General features: G+C 53.6%; 4 protein-coding genes across 4 annotated transcripts; 3 read left to right on the top strand and 1 right to left on the bottom strand.

The window, feature by feature from the left end:
• Positions 1–54: 54 nt before the first annotated feature.
• On the top strand, positions 55–13,780 carry ANOM_003156 (uncharacterized protein; the record flags this gene model as incomplete). Its single annotated transcript, XM_015548413.1, has 19 exons — positions 55–1,224; positions 1,278–5,349; positions 5,421–5,909; positions 5,973–6,073; positions 6,141–6,539; positions 6,598–6,669; positions 7,148–7,912; positions 8,618–9,149; positions 9,213–9,442; positions 9,501–9,780; positions 9,834–10,882; positions 10,960–11,122; positions 11,179–11,733; positions 11,781–11,904; positions 11,971–12,042; positions 12,089–12,139; positions 12,200–13,030; positions 13,089–13,469; positions 13,537–13,780. The coding sequence occupies 19 exons, from the start codon at positions 55–57 to the stop codon at positions 13,778–13,780; spliced, it is 11,580 nt and encodes a 3,859-aa protein (XP_015410343.1).
• Positions 13,781–15,106: 1,326 nt separating this feature from the next.
• On the top strand, positions 15,107–17,242 carry ANOM_003155 (extracellular metalloproteinase; the record flags this gene model as incomplete). The annotated part of the gene is made up of 5 exons (XM_015548412.1): positions 15,107–15,463; positions 15,514–15,908; positions 15,968–16,518; positions 16,578–16,992; positions 17,056–17,242. 5 exons carry the CDS (start codon positions 15,107–15,109, stop codon positions 17,240–17,242), a joined length of 1,905 nt encoding a protein of 634 aa, XP_015410366.1.
• A 1,082-nt stretch (positions 17,243–18,324) lies between these two features.
• Positions 18,325–20,023, bottom strand: ANOM_003154 (proline-specific permease; the record flags this gene model as incomplete). The annotated part of the gene is made up of 2 exons (XM_015548411.1): positions 18,325–18,350; positions 18,403–20,023. The coding sequence occupies 2 exons, from the start codon at positions 20,021–20,023 to the stop codon at positions 18,325–18,327; spliced, it is 1,647 nt and encodes a 548-aa protein (XP_015410365.1).
• Positions 20,024–21,276: 1,253 nt separating this feature from the next.
• Positions 21,277–22,569, top strand: ANOM_003153 (uncharacterized protein; the record flags this gene model as incomplete). Its single annotated transcript, XM_015548410.1, has 1 exon — positions 21,277–22,569. The coding sequence occupies one exon, from the start codon at positions 21,277–21,279 to the stop codon at positions 22,567–22,569; it is 1,293 nt and encodes a 430-aa protein (XP_015410348.1).
• Positions 22,570–22,599: the final 30 nt, after the last annotated feature.

The following is a 22,599-nucleotide window of genomic DNA, read 5'->3' as shown; positions in this document are numbered from 1 at the left end:
GACCCAACGGAATTATCCACAAGACGACGATTTACCGCCACAATGTTTTCCACGATGAATGCCTCCTCCGCTTCCCGTTCCCCATCCCTGGCCAGCGCTGGTTCCGCGGCCTCTTTCGCACTCTCTTCCGGCTGGGCGACTCCAGAACTTCTCTCCACCTCCTCCACTTCTTCTCATGCGTGTCAGACCCTTACTATTACCTATCATGCCTTTGAACACTCCCTCACCGTCGCCAGCGGCTCCTACCCAACGGCCCTGCAGCTGCGGGACGACTTCCTCCATGACCTGAGTAAGACTCCAGGGGACGAGCAACTGTCGTCACTGGTGGAGCTCTGGGCTCGATTCCTCAGCTTTGCCGTGCGCCGCCTGGAGCGAGAGCGCCGTGGTTTGAAAGAGGATGACTTACGGGTGCTCCTTGCCACGGCGATGGACACCTTCGAGCGAGACATCCTGTGGAATCGGGAAGTGCACGGGGTGGTTAAGGAGCTGGACGCAAGCACCGACGTCAAAACGACCATCCTAGCTGCCTACGTTCAGGCGCGTCATGCGTTGCGAAAGATCAGTCGGCCATCCCACCCGCCATCCGCGCTGATGACGGCCGCGTTGGACCGCAAGGCACAATTGTACACCGTGTTTGGCGGCCAGGGTAACGATGAGAACTATTTCGACGAGTTGCGAGTGGTGTACAACACCTACCGGCCGTTAGTGCGTGATTTGGTTGTCTCCGCATCCAGCCTGCTGCAGCGCCAATCGCTCGACGAGCGGTTCAGCCGCTTTTATCACCAGGGTCTGGATATTATCACTTGGCTGGAGCATCCCGAGCGGGCCCCAGACTCAGCCTACCTGATCTCCGCCCCACTTAGTATGCCGCTCATCGGCCTGCTCCAACTGGCTTGGTATCGCGTGATTGGGCGTGTTCTGGGGTCCACTCCAGCCCAGATCCAGGCGGCACTCGTTGGTACCACCGGCCACTCCCAGGGCATTGTCACCGCAACCGTGACGGCCGTGGCCCAGTCATGGACACAATTTGACAACCTGGCCCTGGATGCCCTGCGCCTCCTGCTGGCCATTGGAGCGTACAGCCAAGACCACTTTGCCGTGGCCGAGCTGCCCCCGGTGATTGTCGCTGATGCGGAGGCCCATGGCGAGGGCTTTCCGGGGCCCATGCTCAGTGTCAGCGACTGCCCCCTGGAGCAGCTCCAGAAATATGTCGACGCCGTTAATGTACATCTCTCGGAGGACGCCCGTATTGCAATCGCCTTGATCAATGGACACAGAGCGCCGTGCTGGCAGGTCCACCCTTGTCCCTGCATGGATTCAACGTCTGGTTGCGCGGTGTCAAGGCCCCTGCGAAGGGTACCCAGCATCGCATTCCCTTTAGCAAGCGGAAACCCGAGATCAGTAACCGCTTCCTCCCCATCACTGCCGCCTTCCATAGCAGTTACCTGGCCGACGTCTCCGACGCAGTTCTCGCCAATGTCCCCGATTTGACCATTAGGGGCGACGACCTTCGCATTCCCGTGTTCTGTACGCGCACGGGTAGTGACCTGCGGGCCTTCGGAAGCCAGAATATTGTGCCCGACCTGGTCACTATGATTACATCGCAGGAGCTTGTCTGGACCGAAGCCATCAAGTTGCCGGGCGCCACGCACATCATTGACTTCGGCCCAGGAGGCGTATCCGGTATTGGGGCCTTGACGAACCGACTCAAGGATGGCACTGGGGTTCGCACAATCCTGGCCACGGTCGCGGAGGGCACCAACACTGATCTGGGCTATCGCAGCGAGATCTTCGATTGGAGCCCTTCCCCGGGACTGGCGTATGGTCAGATTTGGAGCGAGCAGTACCGACCGCGGCTGGTTCAGGTATCTGGCAGCCGCCCCATGGTCGACACCAAGCTGAGTCGTCTGCTGGGACTCCCACCGGTCATTGTGGCGGGCATGACCCCAACTACAGCGGCGTGGGACTTCTGTGCAGCGGTGATGAAGGCTGGATATCATGTCGAACTCGCCCTGGGAGGCTATCATCGCCCGGACCAGCTTGAAACGGCGATCCAGCGTCTACTACGCGAGATCCCCCCGGGTCGCGGAATCACTGTCAATATGATCTATGCTGCCCCTAAGGCAGTTCGCTGGCAGGTTCCGCTGCTCACACGTCTCCGGGCGTCGGGAGTGCCCATCGAGGGTCTTACGGTGGGCGCTGGTGTTCCCTCGCTGGAGGTCGCCACCAGCTACATCCGTGATCTTGGGTTGCGCCATATCAGCTTCAAACCGGGGTCGCTCCCGGCGATTCACCAGGTCATTGCCATCGCGCGGGCCCATCCAAACTTCCCGGTGATCCTCCAATGGACTGGCGGTCGCGGGGGTGGCCACCATTCCTTCGAAGACTTCCACCAGCCAATCCTCCAGGCTTATGGGGCAGTCCGCAGCTGCTCGAACTTGATCCTGGTGGCAGGCAGTGGCTTCGGGGGGGCCGAGGACACCTTCCCTTACCTCACTGGGGAGTGGGCGCAGCAGTACAATCGGCCACTCATGCCCTTCGACGGCATTCTGCTGGGTAGCCGCTTGATGACCGCCAAGGAGGCCCATACCAGCGCCGCAGTGAAGCAAGCTATTGTTGCAACACCTGGTGTGGCCGACGAGGCGGACTGGGAGCAGACCTACACCCAGCCGGCAGGAGGAATTATGACGGTGACCTCCGAGATGGGAGAGCCCATCCACAAATTGGCGACGCGTGGTGTGCGCCTTTGGGCGGAATTAGACCGGACAATCTTCAAGCTCGATCGCGCACAGCGTCTCACTCAACTCCAGAAACAGCGCGACTATTTGATCCGCCGACTGAACGCCGACTCGCACAAAGTCTGGTTTGGACGCGACGAGCTCGGGAACGTGGTGGATCTGGAGGAGATGACCTATGCCGAGGTCATCTCGCGGCTGGTCGAGTTGACATATGTTTCACTCGAAGGCCGTTGGATCGATGCCTCGTTCCAGCAGTTCCTGTTTGATTTCCTTTTGCGCGTAGAAGCCCGGATCGGCCATGAAAGAGAGGAGGGCCAAGATGGTGACGACATGAAGATTACCTCCTCTGTGGTCACCAGCGTGGATGATCTTCACGACCCCAAGCCAGCTATTGACCGATTTCTTGAGCAGAACCCCTGTGCCGCTGACCAACTCATGGGTACACAGGACGCGCAGTACTTCCTGCACCTGTGCCGACGACGTGGCCAGAAGCCGGTCCCGTTCGTGCCCGTGCTGGATGAGAACTTCGAGGAGTACTTCAAGAAGGACTCGCTGTGGCAGTCGGAGGATCTCAACGCGGTGGTCGATGGAGATGTTGGGCGAGTGTGTATTCTACACGGGCCAGTCGCCGCGCGTTACTCCACGGCGGTCGATGAGCCAGCGCGCAAGATCCTGGATGCCATCCACGAGGGGCATATTGAACGTCTGGAGATGCGGGATCCCGACTACTTCGAGGATGGAATCCCCATCGTGCACTGCTTTGGGCCCTACCCCGTCGTCAGTGAGTGGGGCATGGCGCAGGCAGGGATCAGCTGCGTCCCCGTTGGCAACACTGGTTCGCTTCTGTACGAGGTATCTCCCGAGATGAACTCTCCGATGCCGTCGCTGGACCAGTGGTTAGCCGCGCTGGGTGGGACGCAGGGTGGCTGGCGCCAGGCATTCTTCAATGCTCCTACCATTGTGCAGGGCCGGGCGATTTCTGAGAACCCACTGCGCCGCCTCTTCCAGCCGACGCGCGATTCCTATGTGATGGTCCAGGCAGGTCACCGGTCCGACACGACTGTTTCGCTGTTCGAATACCGCCCACATTCTGAACCGGTGAAGGTCGTCGATATCCGTGCTGACGAGTCCGGGTCCATCACGCTGGAGATCATTAACTACCGTAACGCTGGGGGTGCGGCTATCGGCTTGCGGCTGATGTACCAGTACCGGCGCGACGCTGTATACGCGCCCATCCATGAGATCATGGAGGGTCGTAATGAGCGGGTCAAGGAGTTCTACTACCGTGTGTGGTTCACCAGCTCGCAGCCGAAGAAGTGGACATCCGTGCATGATACATTCTGCGAGACTCAGCTCGAAGTCACGGCGGACTCGATTGCAGAGTTTGCGCACTGTGTGCAGAACGCCAGCGATGCGTCCAGCAAGCGGCGTGGAAAGACCCTGTACGCACCGCTGGACTTTGGGGTAGTTGTCGGCTGGGAGGCACTGATGAAGCCACTGTTCTCGCACGAGCTGGACGTGGATCTCTTGACATTGGTGCATCTCACCAATGGTTTCCGCATCCCCCCAGACGCGCAACCTATCCAGGAGGGCGCTGTCCTCGAGACCAAGTCTCGTATTCAGGCCATCACGATCGAGGATGCTGGTAAGCTTGTGGAAGTGCGCGGTGACGTCTACCAGGAAGGGAAGGTCGTCCTCGAGCTGACCAGCCAATTCCTGTACCGCGGCACGCACACGGACTGGGAGAACACCTTCCGGAAGGTCGACGAAGAAGAAATGGAGTTGTGCCTCAGCGGACCCATGGAGGTGGCTCTGCTGAAGTCGAAACCGTGGTTCAAGCCACGCGATGCTGACCTAGATCTGCAGGACCAGACACTAATTTTCGTACTGCAGTCGACCTATCAATACGCCAGCAGGGATACATTCAAGGCCGTTACCACCGTGGGTGATGTGCGTCTGAAGTCCTCACTGCCTGGTCGGTCGAGCTCTGTCGCAACAGTTGCTTTCTATGCCGCCACCTGTCGTGGCAACCCCGTCATGGACTACCTGCAGCGCCATGGCAGCCCGGTCAAGAAACGGCACATGTTTAACAACCCGATGCCGCTCACGGGCGAGGGTTCGTCACTCATGATGAGAATGCCGGACTCGAACGAGGCTTATGCCCATGTCTCCTGGGATTTCAACCCCATCCACGTCTCGTCCTCCCTATCACGGTATGCTGATCTACCGGGGCTGATCACGCACGGCATGTACACGTCGGCACGCGTCCGTGGTCTCGTCGAGCATTATACTTGCGCGTCGGCCATTGGTGCGTTCCGCAGCTTCAATTGCTCGTTCACGAGCATGGTGCTTCCGGGAGATGAAATTGAGGTCATCTTCCAGCATGTGGGTATGCTGGCGGGCCGCAAGATCATCTCCGTCGAAGCGAAGCATGTTCAGCGCGGAGAAACAGTGCTACGTGGAGAGGCTGAAGTGGAACCTGAGGAGACGGCGCTGTTGTTCACGGGCCAGGGAAGTCAGCAGAAGGGCATGGGAATGCAGCTGTATACCCAGAGCGAGGCTGCACGGCAAGTGTGGGATTATGCTGATACCTACTTCTCCGACAACTACGGTGGGTTTCAATTGATCCTCCCTGTTCCAAGCATTCTTTAGCTGGTAAGCGTTTACTAAACGGTTCATCAGGCTTCCGCATAACCGATATCGTCCGCAATGACCCCAAGGAGCTCACCGTGTACTTCGGAGGCCCGCAAGGTCGGCACATCCGCGACAAATACATGAGCATGAAGCGAGAATCCATGGGCACCGATGGAAACGTCCAGCTTCTCCCGTTGTTCCCCGAGATCGACGAGGACACTGAGTTCTACACGTACCATGCACCCCAGGGGCTGTTGTCGGCCACGCAGTTCACCCAGCCAGCCTTGACGCTGATGGAGCTGGCGATCTTTGCGGATCTCCAGGCGAGAGGATTAATCTCGGAGCGGAGCTCGTACGCCGGTCACTCGCTGGGCGAGTATGCAGCCCTCGGTGCGGTCGGGAAGATTTTCAGTGTGGAGAGCCTGGTGCAAGTGGTATTCTATCGCGGATTGTTGATGCAGTTCGCCGTGGAGCGCGACGACCGAGGGCAATCCGACTTCCGGATGTGTGCGGTTGATCCAAGCCGGGTCTGCGCAGGTAGGTGTCGTCCTGATGCGTCTAGCCAGCTGAGATTAGCCGTTACTCACAGAGACTCTCTAGGATTTGACCAAGCAGCGCTGCAGCTGGTGGTGGAAACCATTGCAGCCGAGACAGGACAGTTGCTGCAGATTGTCAACTTCAACGTAGCAGGGTTGCAATATGTGTGCGCAGGACAGGCAAGCCTTCATTACTCTTGCTCTGTCCTATCCTTTCGCTAACCCACCCCAGATCCAACCGCTCCACTGCCTCAAATCGGTCCTCGATCATATCAACGCGACCGCTTCCTCTCTCCTCCCTTCGAACGTCCTGTCTCCCGACCAGCTAACCTCGCTAGTAAAATCGCAAGTTGCTACTACCCAGACCGGGACAGCCCTCACACGAGGCTGTGCGACAATTCCTCTCAAGGGCATCGACATTCCCTTCCATTCTTCACATCTCCTCCCCGGTGTGCCTGGCTTCCGACGCTGTTTGCTGGACTTGATCGACCGCCATGCGCTCGACCCGAAGCGGTTGGTCGGAAAGTACGTTCCCAACCTGACGGCCCGGCCGTTCCAATTGACGAAGGAGTATTTCGAGATGGTGAGGGAGTTGACTGGGTCTGCTGCCCTGATGGGAGTCTTGAACGAGGTGAGTTGCCCTTCCCTATCGCATGAGGCTGTTTGCGCAATGCTAATGTAGTCAATAGTGGGAAACCTACATGAGCACTGCTGGAACTTGTGGAATGGAGAAGATTGAGTCTGTTATTCAGTCGATGAAGGTGTTTTGATTTTTGTACCCATGATTGTTGTTTTGTACCGATAGACCTGCTTCCTTCAATATACCCTCTACCGCACTGAAATTTCCCAAACAACACCCCCGTAGCATCAGATCAATTCACGGTAAAAGTCGGGCTTCTATTCTAGTGCCCAAACAGGCAAGGATGGGGCTGTTTAATTCTTACTGTCCGAGGCTTTCAGCTCTATGGTGGGGGCTTGTATTTATATCGCCGGTGGCCCCCATCATTTTTTCATCTTTACTTTGCGAACAACTCTTCTCTCGTTACTTCTCAATCTACAATTCTTGCCATGTCTGTGTACTCTTTCATCCCCGTGGTGGGCAGCATTCTGCTGCTCTTTTTCGTCTATGATTCCAAAGCTATTCCTGGATTATGGCATGTTAGTGATAGTCTGCATTTTCCTACGTGGCTTCGAACGAAGCATTGGGCTAACCGCCACGGCGTGAGTACGAATTAACAGGCCCGAATTATCGCAATCTTCATGAACCATATTGTCTGGAAACGAAATAAACCCTCCTCAGGCAATGGGCTTTCTACCCTCTTTCGTCCTGTTCGGACCCGGTCCTATTGTTCTCTGGCGGAGGTCGACTTCAATTTGCACAAGTCTAACAGCACATTCTACGCGGATTTGGATATAAACCGGCTTGAACTACTGCTACTGCTCTTCAAGGACGTTATTACCCCATTATGTCCACCATCGAGAAAGCCGTCCAACGAAAGTGCCCAGCGAGTCGAGGCGAAACAAGCCGGAACACTAAAACATCTCACTCCCGTGCTGGGCGGCGTGTCGTGTATCTTCCGACGGGAGATCAAGCCCTGGCAGCGATATGATGTCGAGTCACGAGTCCTGTGCTGGGATGACAAATGGCTATACATTGTTAGCCATTTCCTGAAACCCGGTAGCCACCAGGAGACTAGTACGACGGGCTCGGAGGAAGGTGTTCTTGCGTCCGCTATCTCGAAGTATGTTTTCAAAAAAGGTCGCCGGACGGTAGCGCCCGACGAAGTTCTCCAGTTTCTGGAATTTTTGGAAGATGGTGATACTGCTGATGCTGATGCTGATGTCAATGCCAATGCTGACGCTTATGCTGATGCTAGCGTTGAAGGCTCGGGGTTGGGGCTGAAGATGAGAGGCCAAGAAGATCAGCAGGAACACCTGGAAGTGAAACGCAAACGCGGTCTAGCACTAGCAGTGCACATGGCCGGATTAGATGGTCTTCATCGCGTGGCATAAATTGTTTCAGAGGGGCCTGAAGTAGTTCTTCGTCAGAGCTGGAGTGGGGGTGGTGGGGGGCAGATCTGGCAGGAACTAGGAGGAACTGGTAGAGATTTGATGAGCCTGCATGTCATGTACGCCTGGAGAATGAGTTTATATGTGATTCTGCGAGTGTCAGTCCCGTAGAGTGCCATTAATAGAATAGTCGTCGTAAACCCTAAGCTCGGCGGCTCACCATGCATATAAAGTACGGCCATTTCGGACCCACGAGCACCGCCACGAGCCAACCCGTCAAATTCCAAACGTTGATGAACAAAAGTCGATCACCATGATCTACTTTCTATCTCATAATGTGGACGATACGACCATAGATGAAAATACAATCAAACATCACTAGTTCGCAATCTCCATGTCTTCGTTCTGGCTTCATTCCAGAGCAACGGCAGCATGCCCTATTGCTGTCGAAGATACCTTTGGGCCTGTTGTCAGCCATGACTGCAAAAATGGCTTTGATTTCACATTATACTTCGAAGAGACGGTCCTCACACTGCCGGTGACCCTCTTTTTTCTCTTTTGGGCCTTGCCACGCATATACTACTTGAGAAAACAGACAATAAAGGTACAGGGAGGATATCGGTATTTTGTAAAGCTAGTATGATGCACCTGCAGCGAAAGAGCCCATGAAGAAAGTATGCAAACTGACCTACTCGCCAGGGTGGATATGCTCTGTTGGCCGTCCTCCAGCTAACCCTCGTCGGCCTCTGGGCGGCGCCGTCGGGACAAACCACTCGAGCTACTATCGCAACGGCGGTCGTCTCCTGGCTGGCTTCCATCATATTCGGTATTCTTTCTCACTATGAACATATCTGTACTATTCGGCCCGCTACTATCAACTGTGGCTATCTGTTCCTTTCCTCGATCTTGTCCTTGGCCGAGACCCGCACCTTATACTTCCTGGAGAGGAATCGCTCGATAGCGGTACTCTATACGGTGACACTGTGCATAAAGGTGGTGTTACTGATTACCGAAACGATGTCAAAGAGGTCCCTCTTGAGACGAAACTACAAAGATGCGCCTCCTGAATCGACCGTGGGGATTCTGGGAGAATGTCTCTACTGCTGGCTCAACCCGCTCTTAATGCTCGGCAACCGCGTGGATCTTACGGTTGAGCTGCTTCCCCCAATTGAGGACTCACTTCGCTCTACGGGGCATGGTGATAGCGGGCTCTATGCGCTATGGAACAAGGGTAAGCTTGTCTCTTCTACTTCTTCACGCTATATTCGTCCTGATGACAGGGAAATCATTGTAGGACCCAACCGGAATTCCCCTCACAGTTTACTCTGGGCATGCTGCCGATACTACCTGGTTCCGATATTGTTAGGAGTCTTCCCTCGAGCGCTGCAGGTGGCATTCACGTTCGCACAGCCCTTTCTGGTCGAAGCAACCACGACCTGGGTGGGATCGAACGAGCTTTCTCACCCCAAGTCACAGGGATACGCACTGATTGGAGCATTCGCTATAGTCTACACGGGTATCGCGGTGAGTCTGTCTACTCTATGAATGTAAGACGATATAGAGCTGACACTGAATTTGTCAGGTTTCCACGGCCTTCGCCCATCATCAGGCATATCGAGTGGTTTCCATGATACGGGCTAGCCTGGTCGACATGCTCTACAGTCACGTCATGGTCATGCGTGACATCGATGTTGAGACCAGTGCCCCTGTCACTTTAATGAGTGCAGATATGGAGCGTATTTCCGGTGGTCTACACTACATCCACGATGCCTGGGCCTGTATTGTCGAGATTCCTATTGCGCTGTATTTGCTATGGCGTCAGCTGGGAGTCGCCAGTATCGCCCCGATCATCGTAGTATTTAGTATGTGCACATGTTCTTTCTTTTAGTGTGTGTATATTGCTGACTACGGGTAGTCTGTATGGCCTTGTCATTGCTCATCTCTGGACTGGCCGGCCCTCGCCAGCAGGTCTGGCTGGAAGCTATTGAAAAACGAGTCGATATTACCGCCAAGGTTCTGGGATCTGTAAAAGGAATCCGCACAGCTGGATTGACCGACAAACTGTTCAACCTCGTCCAAACGATGCGTGTCGAAGAGGTTGTCAAGTCGGAAAAGTTCCGTCGACTCCTGATCCTGGTGGTCGGCGTGGCCTACAGCAACGTCACACTCTCTCCGCTGGCCTCGTTCACGATCTACGCCCTCATAGCACGGCATAAAGGGGACGAAACTCTGACGGCCACTAAGGCGTTCACATCGCTCACCTTATTCACTCTTCTTGCCACTCCAATCTCTAACCTGGTTGAAGCTGCAACGGGAGTCGCCACCGCAATCGGCTCGATTAAACGAGTAAACGAGTTCTTGCAGTCAGACCCACGAAGGGACGACGCACATGAGCCTCAAGGGACTCGGAGCAACATCAGCATCCCTGCCAGCGTTTTATCTAGTGCACTAACGGAGATTGGAGTTGTCTACGACGGAAAGGGCATGTCGGTTGTGGAAGGGGTCCCCAGTATCTCCAGTCGCGAGAAGTTACCCTTGTACTATGAAGTCACCGGTCCAGTCTTTGTGGCAGAGGGCCGCAGCGCTGGCTGGGAAGCGAGTAAGCCAGCCGTGGTACAAGATCTCAGCTTTGAGATTCATCGAGGCACGGTGACATTTGTCGTCGGACCCGTCGGATCTGGGAAGTCCACATTTGTGCGTGCGTTGCTGCGAGAGACGCCCATGTTTTCGGGAGCGTTGAAGGCCGATCCAGACTCGATTGCGTATTGCTCGCAGACACCCTGGTTGACGAATAACACCATCGAGGACAATATCTTGGGAGAGTCGCTGTACGACCTGCGTTGGTATAATACCGTGATCAACGCATGCGCCCTATATGATGATATCCGCAAACAACCAAATAGGGACAAGACTATGTTAGGGACTCAAGGTGCTATTCTGAGTGGAGGGCAGAAGCAACGCGTGGTAAGTTTCTTTTTGTTCACTTCGATCTCGTGTCCTTTCCATGCATAGTCATATGCTGACCTAGTACATTATAAAAGGCTCTGGCCCGGGCTGTGTACTCCAGAGCAGAGACTATTATTCTCGACGATGTCTTCAGCGGGCTGGACCGCACCACGGAGGATGCGGTCTTCCATGCTCTGTTGGCTCCAGGGGGGCTTTTACGGAAGCTGGGTACGACGGTGATCCTGACGACGAACAGTCGTACGTATTCCCTCGATATCCTTTGGACGCTTCACCTCATGCTGACTATGTCTTAGCCTCTCGCCTCTCTGTTGCGGACCATATCATCGCTCTGGGCCCATCAGGCAACATCATGGAACAGGGAACATACAAAGAGCTCCATTCTCGAGCTGACAGCTATATTCGTAGTCTGGCGGCCTTGCCGAAACGGAAGGCAACGGTTCACCTGGAGGCCCCCGAGATCCCTATCCCCAGAGCCAGGGCTCGAAATCGATTGTCTCAAAATCGGTTCTCTCAGCGCTTCTCCCAGAGATTCTCCCAACGTTTCTCTCAGCAATTCTCTCAACCTTTCTCGCAGCGGTTTTCTCAACAATTCTCACATGAGCAGTTCTCACAAAAGCAGTTCGGCCAAAGCGAATTCGTGCCAAACCGCCTCTCGCAAAACCGGCTCTCTCAGCATCGGCTCTCGTTGGCCAGCCCAGAGGTACAATTAGAACCGACACCGCAGGGGGATGGGCGACGCACGGGTGATATGTCCATCTATTGGTACTATGCCCAGGTTCTGGGGGTGTTCCGGTCCGCGGTTTTTGTTCTTTTGATCATGGCCTATGTGGTTACCATTACATACCCTTGTAAGTTTATTCACACAGGTGAAATAAGCGATTGCTAACGAGATTAGCCCTTTGGGTGGAGAAATGGGCAAAGTCAAATATCGATCATCCCAACGAGAGACTGGGATATTGGCTCGGTATCTATGCGTTTATCGCGGTGATGGCCACTTCTACACTTGTCACCTCCTGCTGGTGAGTTGTCAGATCTGGAACTACAGTCTATTGTTTAGCATCTCCCTCATGCTGATCCTTAACTAGGCATCTAATGGCGAACCTGGTAGCTCGTGGTGCCAGAAATATGCACGCCGAGCTCTTGAAAAGTGTCCTAGAGTACGTCCCACTCATCCTGTCTTCTCTTCCTCGACTAACTCTCCAGTGCCCCTATGTCATTCTTCCAGACCACCGATCTAGGCAACACGACGAACCGGTGAGCAACAACCGAAGCAGCTTCATAGTGAACGCGAATAATTGCTGACCTCTCCCCCAGATTCAGTCAGGACCTGCAGTTGATCGACATGGAGCTCCCCCTTTCTGTCTTGAATACCATCCTTACTTTCTTCACCTGTGTAGCCCAAATGGTGGTCATCTGTACCGCAACGGGATACATCGCCGCCACCATACCCGCATGTATAGTTGCCTTTTATTTCACCCAACGGTTTTACCTGCGTACCTCACGCCAGATCCGATATTTAGATATCGAAGCCAAAGCCCCGCTGGTCTCCCACTTCCTGGAAAGTCTCAGTGGCCTGTCCACCATCCGGAGCTACAAGTGGGAACAGCATTACCGCCGACGCAACAGCAAATTGCTCAACGATTCCCAAAAGCCCTTCTATCTGCTCTTCGCCATTCAGCGCTGGCTTGAACTGGTCATTGCCCTGATGGTGGCCGGATTTGCCGTCGTCCTAGTATCCATCGCTGTCGCGACGCGTGGGAAAGTGAGCGCCAGCTTCATTGGGTTGGCACTGCTGAATATCGTCACATTTACCGAGAATTTGCAGGGTCTAATCAAGCAATGGACCGTGTTGGAGACATCCATTGGGGCAGTGGCACGAATTCGCAACTTCAAGTCTACCATTGAGTCGGAGCATCTGGAAGACGAGACAGCTGTACCTCCGCCAGACTGGCCGGCCAGGGGAGCAATCGAGTTTAGCAATGTGGTGGCTTCCTACAAGTATGATTCCGAGTCTTGTCGTACTTTTCAGTTCGTACCTCGACTAACATACCGTGGCGATAGGAACTCCTCGAACCGTGCGCTCGACCATATTTCTTTATCAATTAAGCCAGGCACCAAGGTTGGCATCTGCGGCCGCTCCGGAAGGTTTGTTCTCATCCTTTGCTCCCCCTATACAGTCCCCGATCCTAACCGTAAATTACAGTGGAAAGTCCTCGCTAGTATCGTCCCTATTCCGTCTCATTGAATTGACCAGCGGCACGATCAACATCGACGGGCTAGACATCTCTCTGCTGGCTCGTAACCACCTGCGTGCTCAGCTGAATTGTATCCCTCAGGAGCCCTTCCTCCTACCGGGCTGTTCGGTTCGCCTTAACGTGGACCCCGGTCTTTCAATCCACGATGACATCCTCATTGATGCGTTGAAGAAGGTCCAGCTGTGGGATGCGGTCCGAGAGCTTGGTGGCTTAGATGCTACGATTACGCCTGATACATTCTCTCCGGGTCAGAAGCAACTCCTGTGCTTCGCCCGGGCCATGGTACGGCCGGAGGGGAAGATCCTAGTCCTCGATGAAGCGACAAGCAGGTTAGTGATTTTATATTGTTACTATATTATATGTTATGACACGATGGTTAACCTGGCCGTCCTTTAGCATCGACACCAAAACGGACGACCTCATTCAGTCACTCATCCGGAGTGAATTTGCCGATCATACGGTCATCGCCATTGCACATCGACTGGAAACCATTGTAGATTTCGACGAGATTATTGTCGTGGATGCCGGGCGCGTCGAAGAGCAAGGTCCGCCGGCGGCCCTGCTCGAGAGAGGAGGAGCGTTTGCGGAGTTATATTGGGATAAGGACCGGAGTTCGGAGAGGACTCCCTTAAGGCTTTAAATCGGGTGGCTGCTTCAGGTTTCTCTAGAGTTTCCCTCTTTTTTTTTTTTTTGTTGATTTTCCCTCTCATTTTCCTCTTCGATGCTGTTGTACATATGCATGATTACGATAGATAGTAGTGCTCTGGCACCTCATATAGTGTATCTCTACTTGAAGGGCAGAATCCAACGTCACTTCCTTTCAAACATACCTGTCGCCCTTGGAGCTACTGGATATGGTGGGTGTACTGAGTCCCCCTCAAAAAATGTCTTACTCGGTCTGACTTCGTTTGCGCGAGTGCCCTATATGGGCCGGTATTAAGCGCATGTCGGGGAGAATCCGGTCTTCACCTTGGGTTGACATGCATGATGTGTAGCCCCCGACGGGGATCCACTTCTTGTATTGCATGCTTGTCAAGACACTTCCTATGCTTGGGCAATTCCCCCTCTTCGGGGTTTATCATGATAGGTAACTTGAGAAGATAACTCTCACGTGCACGCACGCCGTAATAGGCTTCTCTGGTATACGCTTGTGCATGAGGTCATGCCGGCTTTGGTACAGTACAAGGTTATCGGGCTTGGCATGATGCCTGAAACATGCGGAGCAAGACTCTTCTGACCATTGAAGGGGTTGGAATGCAAGGATAGTTCACAGAGTGTGGGTTGAACTGGTCTGTGGCCCGGTTTTCCGTTCTGGAGACTCACTTGGAACGTTGATAAGTGCCGCCGAGGTTTGTACCTGCATGTAACCCAAGAGAATGCCAAGATGATTCTGAGGGATCATCGTCCCTGAGCCATTGGGCACTTGCAGAAAAGTCTCGGCATTCATTTCCCGCATCGCAGAATTGGCGCTAAAGTGGTATTAAGAGCAATCTAAAGTCTTAGCGACCTAGCCCGTTCGGGAAGACCCTGAATAAGTCAATCGGAGAGCCGACGGAGTGGTTCCTTCCATGTAATGTCGCAATTGCTCGAAGAAAGGACTATCACTCAACGGCCCTGTACATTTCTCTCATACTCTGCACGGAGTGGTCTGACCCTGTGTGATTGCTCCACCATGAGGTGCAGGAAGGTAACCCCAAGCAGCTATAGATGAAGCTTGTCGGATATTGCAGGAGTTTGAACGCGCAGCTGATTGCCTTTTCCCCAGACTGATGGATGCATCGCAATATGTCTCGCACCGGGCTGTCTCGGGCCAAGAGAAAATGCTTCTCTGCGTTGGTCCAGCGCGTCGCGATCTCCAATTCAACTGGTATAAATAACACCTGAGCGTCGCAGCATTCATGGCAGAATCATTCCACAGACCATCATCTCTTCATTTGCATTGAGTTCAACGTTCTCGCAGCTCATCATGAGGGGTCTTCTACTGGCTGGAGCACTTAGCCTGCCTTTGGCCGTCATTGCGCATCCTACTCATCATGCCCATGGACTTCAACGTCGCAAGGTTGATTTGAATTCATTCCGTCTGCACCAAGGAGCAAAGTATATCAACGCGATCGAGTCCTCTAGTGATGTGTCATCCTCTTTCTCTCCATTCGCCGAGCAGAGCTACGTGGAGACAGCAACTCAGCTCGTGAAGAATATCCTGCCGGACGCGACCTTCCGTCTCGTCAAGGACCATTACATTGGTAGCAATGGGGTCGCTCACGTGAACTTTCGTCAAACGGCCCATGGCCTTGACATTGACAATGCCGACTTCAATGTCAATGTATGCTACCGCCCCCCGATACTCTATTCCCTGCTAACCGGATCACATAGGTTGGGAAAAACGGAAAGATCTTTTCCTATGGCCACTCTTTCCATACTGGCAAGATTCCCGATGCCAACCCCTTGACGAAGCGGGACTATACCGATCCTGTAGCAGCGCTCAAGGGAGCCTCCGAAGCTCTGCAGCTTTCTATCACTGTGGATCAAGTCTCCACTGAGGCTAACGAAGGCCAAGAGTCGTTCAATTTCAAGGGAGTCACCGGCACCGTGTCGGATCCCAAGGCCCAGTTGGTTTATCTGCAGAAGGAAGATGGCAGCCTTGCCTTGACCTGGAAGGTCGAGACCGATGTTGACAGCAATTGGCTCCTGACCTACATTGATGCCAATACCGGCAAAGATGTCCACGGTGTGGTCGACTACGTGGCCGAAGCAGACTACCAAGTATTGTGAGTATTCTCAGCATGACGCTTTGAACTGTCGCAGAAGCCCTAACACCGAAGCACAGTGCATGGGGCCTCAATGATCCAACCGAGGGCGCTCGTACCATTATCAGCGATCCATGGGATGCGTCCGCGTCTGCATTCACCTGGATCAGTGACGGGGAAAAGAACTATACCACTACTCGCGGGAATAATGGTATTGCGCAGTCGAACCCGACTGGTGGTTCTGAGTACTTGAACAACCATCGGCCTGATAGCCCCGATTTGAAATTCCAGTACCCGTATTCGCTCAATGCGACACCGCCAGATTCCTATATCGATGCATCTATCACTCAGCTGTTCTACACTGCCAACACGTACCACGACCTGCTCTACACTCTAGGGTTCAACGAGGAGGCTGGTAACTTCCAGTACGACAACAATGGCAAGGGAGGCGCTGGAAACGACTACGTCATCCTGAATGCTCAGGACGGTTCTGGCACGAACAACGCCAACTTCGCGACGCCCCCGGATGGCCAGCCCGGTCGCATGCGTATGTACATTTGGACGGAGTCCCAACCCAATCGTGACGGCTCCTTTGAGGCCGGTATCGTGATTCACGAGTATACTCACGGTCGTATGTATCCCCTTGGACCCCCAGGATAAGACCGTTTTAACTAACCACGCGGTACCCAGTCTCGAACCGGCTTACTGGAGGACCAGCTAACGCCGGCTGCTTGAATGCTCTTGAATCAGGTGGCATGGGCGAGGGCTGGGGAGACTTCATGGCCACCGCAATTCGGCTGAAGTCCGGCGATACTCATTCTACCGATTATACCATGGGTGAATGGGCTGCCAACAAGAAAGGCGGCATCCGTGCTTACCCGTTCTCCACTTCCCTGGAGACCAACCCTCTTACCTACACTAGTCTCAATGACTTGGATGAAGTGCATGCGATCGGCACGGTGTGGGCTACTGTATTGTACGAGCTGCTGTGGAACCTGATTGATAAACACGGCAAGAACGATGGTCCCAAGCCCGAGTTCAAGGACGGAGTTCCGACTGACGGCAAGTATCTCGCCATGAAGCTAGTGATGGATGGCATGGCATTGTAAGTGACGACTCCATCTCTCCCTCCTCTACCCATCACACCGGCTAATCTTGGTATTTTTAGGCAACCTTGCAACCCCAACTGTGTCCAGGCGCGTGATGCCATCCTCGATGCCGACAAGGCTCTTACCAATGGTGCTAACAAGTGTGAGATTTGGAAAGCGTTTGCTAAGCGTGGTTTGGGCGAAGGTGCTGAATACCATTCATCTAGTCGGGTGGGCAGCGATAAGGTGCCATCTGATGCCTGCTAGAGTGTAAATATATCGTTTTAGCCAGGCCCTGGGGGCGGCACATTTTCTGCAGACTGGCCATAATTTGATCATTTAACAACCTTACTAAACTCTTCTTGCCACATACCCTGTTTCTTGACCCCAAATAGCTTCCTCGGACCCTCCAAAGATGGGATAAACATTGCATTGTGCAGCAGGAGTAGTGGATTCAGGGACAAAGGTTATGGTTAATACGAAGTTTCCTCCACTTGCTGGTCCCGTTCGTACTCCGTAGGAACGATGATCATTTATCAATCGTTCTCAATCTTTCTTGTCAGATAACTAACTCAACCTGCTCACCCGCATGGACAAGTGGTGGCGTGTCATCAAGGTGATAATCTGAGGAGATTGCCCCTCCAATCCTGAAGTTTAAAGATCTAAATCTTACCAAGTCATTCCGAGTAGTATCTTCCACCGTGTTCGATACCTCCATCATCTCCAATGGTGTTTTCAACACCACGTTTCAAACCTGTGCCGCGGGTCGAAGTCCAAGCATTCCCATGGTACTGGGGACCAGTATGTGCGGAGGAGCGTCGATGGTGTCAGCGAAAGCTATACCCAGAGTACGCTCGAGGGATTGTGGTTGCCTTGATCGTCCGTCAATTAAAAGGTATCGTCAGTTTAGCGGAGCGGAGATAGAAGATATAGTAAGGGCACTGGTAGCCGGTATGATATCACAGCGGAGAACAGATGGCCCAGAAGCACCAGTATAAAGGGTTTATTGAGTTGTATATGCGGACGGCGACTATGCAGTGAATTTGCGCGTGCTCCGCTCTATACAAGTAAAATCTAGTCAAACGCCCGCTCCCTACTCTCTACCTGAGTACACGTTGAGTTGTCAGACAGACTCTTGCTCGGTTCTTCGCAGGTATTACTCGATTACAACGTGGTAGGGCTTTGGGGCTGACTACAGAAATTATTGTTAATTTATTGGTCAGCCGAAATATGAATCACATTCTGTGGACGCTCCATGTGAATTCAAGATGGCTAAAGCTGGATCCATAACATTTGCCACAAGGCCACATAGCAAGGAAAAATTGAACGCGTAGAAGAACTGCGTTGCGTCATGCGATCCAGAACCAGATTCGTTCTACTCCATGTTAGCGTGAGTCAAGTCACATACGAGCAGGAATTGGACATACCGAGGAAATTGCGTGGCTTCGGTTGCTCCCAAATTGCCTCCAGGCGATCGGCTTCCTCTTTCCCGGACCACAGGTCGATTTCTTCTACCTTGACGATAGAGGTGCCTTTGACAAGCTTGTAGCCGAGATATAGGGTTCCAAAGATGGGGATAGCGATGTAGGGTGGAATGAAGGTCTTTGCACTAAAGTGGCCAGGGAAGAAGGCATCAAATCCGTTCAGAAGTGCCATAATAGAGGAGAAGACGACCGAAAAATATGCCAGATACGGCTGCAATGGCGATTTAAACGGGAGACTTGACCGAGCAATGCCATGATACTTCAACGCCCGGTGAAAACGGAGGTATGTTACCCCAATGGCCGTCCACACAACCAAGGTACTGACGGAACTCAGGTTACTGATCCAAAAGAAGACCTCGGCGGAGCTCGAGGACACATTGAGATACACAAGGAGACTCAGCGCGGTGGTGATGGCGACACAGGCATACGGGACCCCGAACTTTTCATATCGAAGGAACCGCGGTGCCTTGCCATCGAGCGCCGTCGAGTAAAGGACCCGCGTCGAGGCGTAAAAGAAGGAATTGCCAGCCGACACAGCCGAGGACAGAATGACCGCATTAATGATCGACGGCAGTGCTCGAATCCCACCGTTTTGAATCGCGATCACGAAAGGGCTAGCCCCTGCCCCCTTCGCGCCGGATTTTATGGCGTTCAGCAAGCGGTTATCGCGAGCAGAGACACACATGCCGACGAGGAAAACACTGCCAACGTAGAATATGGTAATGCGCCAGAATACACGACGCACCGCCTTGGGGATATTTCGTCGTGGGTTTTCCGTTTCCCCGGCAGCTACCACGACAATCTCGCTTCCGCCATAGCTGAAGATCGTCTGGACAAACACCTTGAGGAACGCCAGGAAGCGTCCCAGCGCACCAGTCTTGAGATACTCCTCCATGGGATGGTTCCAATACCGAAATCCGATCCGATCGTGGGTGGGTGCGCCGCCGAGAGTGATGATCAACATGAGCAACATCAAGCCGACGATTGTCGTCAGCTTGACCGCCCCCAGGATGAACTCTACCTCGCCATAGGTCCGGACGGGCAGGCTATTGACGACGACCATGGGTACAAAAAGAATCGTGATCCAAACCGCAGGAGACACGGAGTTCGGCCAGTATTCAATGACCATCGCGGCAGCGCTGATTTCAATGGGCACGCCAATAGCAAACTGATACCAATAATTCCAGCCAAGTGCAAAGCCAAGGGCTTCATCCACGAATCTTGCCGCGTAGATAGGGACGGCACCTGGCAGAGGCAGCCAAGTGGCCATCTCTCCCATGCTGTTAATCACGGCATAGAGATCCAAGCCGCCAAGCGCAAACGCCAGGGTCATCGACAGTGGTCCAGATAACGAGAGCACTTGGCCCGTGCCGACAAAAAGACCGGTTCCAATGGCGCCAGAGAGCGCTAAGAACTGGACATGGCGGGATTTTAGGCGACGTTGCAAGGTTCCGACATTGTTCTGTTCCGGAGTGGGCTTTGCTGGCGCAAGCATGTCTCCATCTTGTTTTTCAACATGATCGACTCTCTCAATCTCGGGATCACCTTTATTCGGTGGAAGCATTGGATATGGTCGTCGAATATGAAGACCTTCTTTCAAGTAGTGCTTTGTGTTTTGCGCTTGCAAGGGCCGGTGGAGCGACCGTCAACTGGCATCATCCACTGATCGGACGTGGAGGCCAGTGAAGGACATTGCGGGGTAAAGGCACGAGTAACGCAAGCCATGCATAAGACTCGAGTAACAACGACTAGACTATTATTAGTAGGATATGCACGGCGCCTTACGTCGTGCAGTGATCATCTCGGCTCATACCGGATTGCGTCGGGTAGGGCTTTCTTCCCTAGCCATTCACCTCCCAGTGTCCAACCTATTCAATATTTCTGCCCAGTGACTTCCTCAAAAGCATTCCAGTCTGGCTCTCAGGGCCGGAACAAGGCTGAATTCACAAGTCAAATAACAGGAGGCCCTCAGATGACAACTCGGTCAAAACGCTCCGCATATCCTGGGGAGCCTTCCCTTCCGCTAGATACCTTCTCCGAGCATCATGTATGAAGCCTGGTCGGCAGATGGATCCTACCCTAGCTGGGGCAATATCCCCGTGTTCTAGCAGCATCTACTGAGGTACTGGACAATAGTACGACCCTCGGCTTCATGGATAAAGCTGAGCTGGGAGCAAGATGTGGTAATGCCGAAGATGCTCCGAACAAGATGGCTCTGAAACCACGGGAGTCGGGCGAGATTTCAGATTAAGACAGGATGATCCCCACAATCTCCCCCTTTTTCCATTTCATATCTGTGGATTGGGACCTGCTCATATGGGCTTTCCAGGCTCAGTCCTTCGGTACGTTCTCCCATTGCCATGTTCTATTCCCCCCACAAGTTCCTTGTAGCCTAACCAAAACGTGCACTTAAGGCTCAAGTCAACAGCGAGGTTTACAAGGTGGACCCAGATATGACTCAAGAGAGCAGGCGATATCACATCACCGGGGCCATCCATCCTTCACTCGATTGTCGTGCCCCCGATGCCCGGCTCAGACCCAGTTTGATTATTTCTCCATGACCAAGAGGCTGTAAATGGTAGATCTGGCCTCAGGTATTGCGGTGGAGGAGCACGGCAGCATTTGCTGTCGGGAAATGTCTCATATTGATGTTAGACCCTGAAGCAGAAGACCGACAATCGCCCTGGCCGCTCCAAGGTCTTCTTGGCACTTTAGGGGTCCTGCATTTTGAAATTCCGGGACAAGTATAAATAGGTGGTGGCCAGGGCCCCTCGACTAAGGGGACAACAAGCCATTATCTCATTATATTTGATCACTATGGCGCCTAAGAAACAGATCATCCCCATACTTCTTTTGTCGGCGATTCAGGCCTCTGCAGCGCCGGCCCCGCAAGCTACTTCCGGTGCTCAGCCAGTATCATTCACGGCGAATCCCAATGTTGGCCCCGGCGGAGCGAGCTACAAGGACTCCGACCATTTCCGTCTCTATTCGTCGGACCAGAGCAATGCGGATGGGGTTTTAGCCATGCTGGAAGCTGCCTATAGTTGCTATGTCGGTGACCTCGGGTGGACGACTTCGGGGATGTCATATAACGCGGACCCCAACACAGTGACGACCCTGTGGAAGGAAAATGTCTATGAAGTAAATGATCTGGGCGGGGCTGCAGGCGTGCTGAAGTCTGACCCCAACACCGGTCTCAGCTGGTTGGAGGTGATTCCATCTTCCCTCGCGGATCCGAGAATCACCGTCCATGAGTATGGTCATGCCCTCACCTATCATAGTCGGACCTGGGTGGACCAGACTGCGACAGGCGCATGGTGGGAAACGCTCGCCAATTGGGTGGCAGATACCTTCATCACCTCTCCACTATGTGCGAAGGCACGGTCCAACTACAACCAACCGACCGGTGATACCATGATTGAGCTGAACAAAGTGATCGGAGATTCCTTCCAGGTCATCGTGGATGGCTCAACGGGGAGTGGGAACTACTACCAGGCGTGGCCGTTCTTGACATATTTGACCAACAACCCGGACAACTATGCGGGCCTGGGCAACGATGTGGTTCGCCAGCTGTTCCAACAATATGAGAAGGGCAGCAACGAGACGCCTCTCCATACCCTTGCGCGTGTTTCGACGTCCGCATCCGTGCAGGAGATTGTCGGTCGCTATTGGGCTCGCATGGCTTATGTGGACATCGGCCACACAATTGCTCAGAAGGCATTCCTCAGCCAAAGGAGCGAGCTCAACTACGCAAATACTGACTCCCAAGACGATGGCACCTATGTGGTCCAGTCTTCTCGCAAGCCTCAGTACATGGGTGCCAACATCATCCCCCTCCGCAATACCGGAGCTGGCAACGTTCAAGTGAGCATTACCGCCAGCGGAGTATTCACCGCAACGCTGGCCATCCGCAGCACCAACACAGGCGCTGTTCGGTATGTCGCGCTCGAGAATGGGTCTGGCTCGGCTGTGGTTGCCAGCAATGAAGAAGCCAGCGTGGTGATTGCCAACACCCCCAAGACACTCTACCAGTATGATGCCTTCAAGCTCACCGAGGAGGTGCAGCATGGGCTGGACTACACCCTCAAGATCTCCGGAGCCACGGCGTAAGGCACTGCGGAATCAACATCAACCACGGGG

The sequence above is a fragment of the Aspergillus nomiae genome (assembly GCF_001204775.2).
Source record: "Aspergillus nomiae NRRL 13137 chromosome Unknown contig00031, whole genome shotgun sequence".
NCBI lineage: Eukaryota > Fungi > Ascomycota > Eurotiomycetes > Eurotiales > Aspergillaceae > Aspergillus > Aspergillus nomiae.
This window is presented reverse-complemented; position numbering and strand designations above follow the sequence as displayed.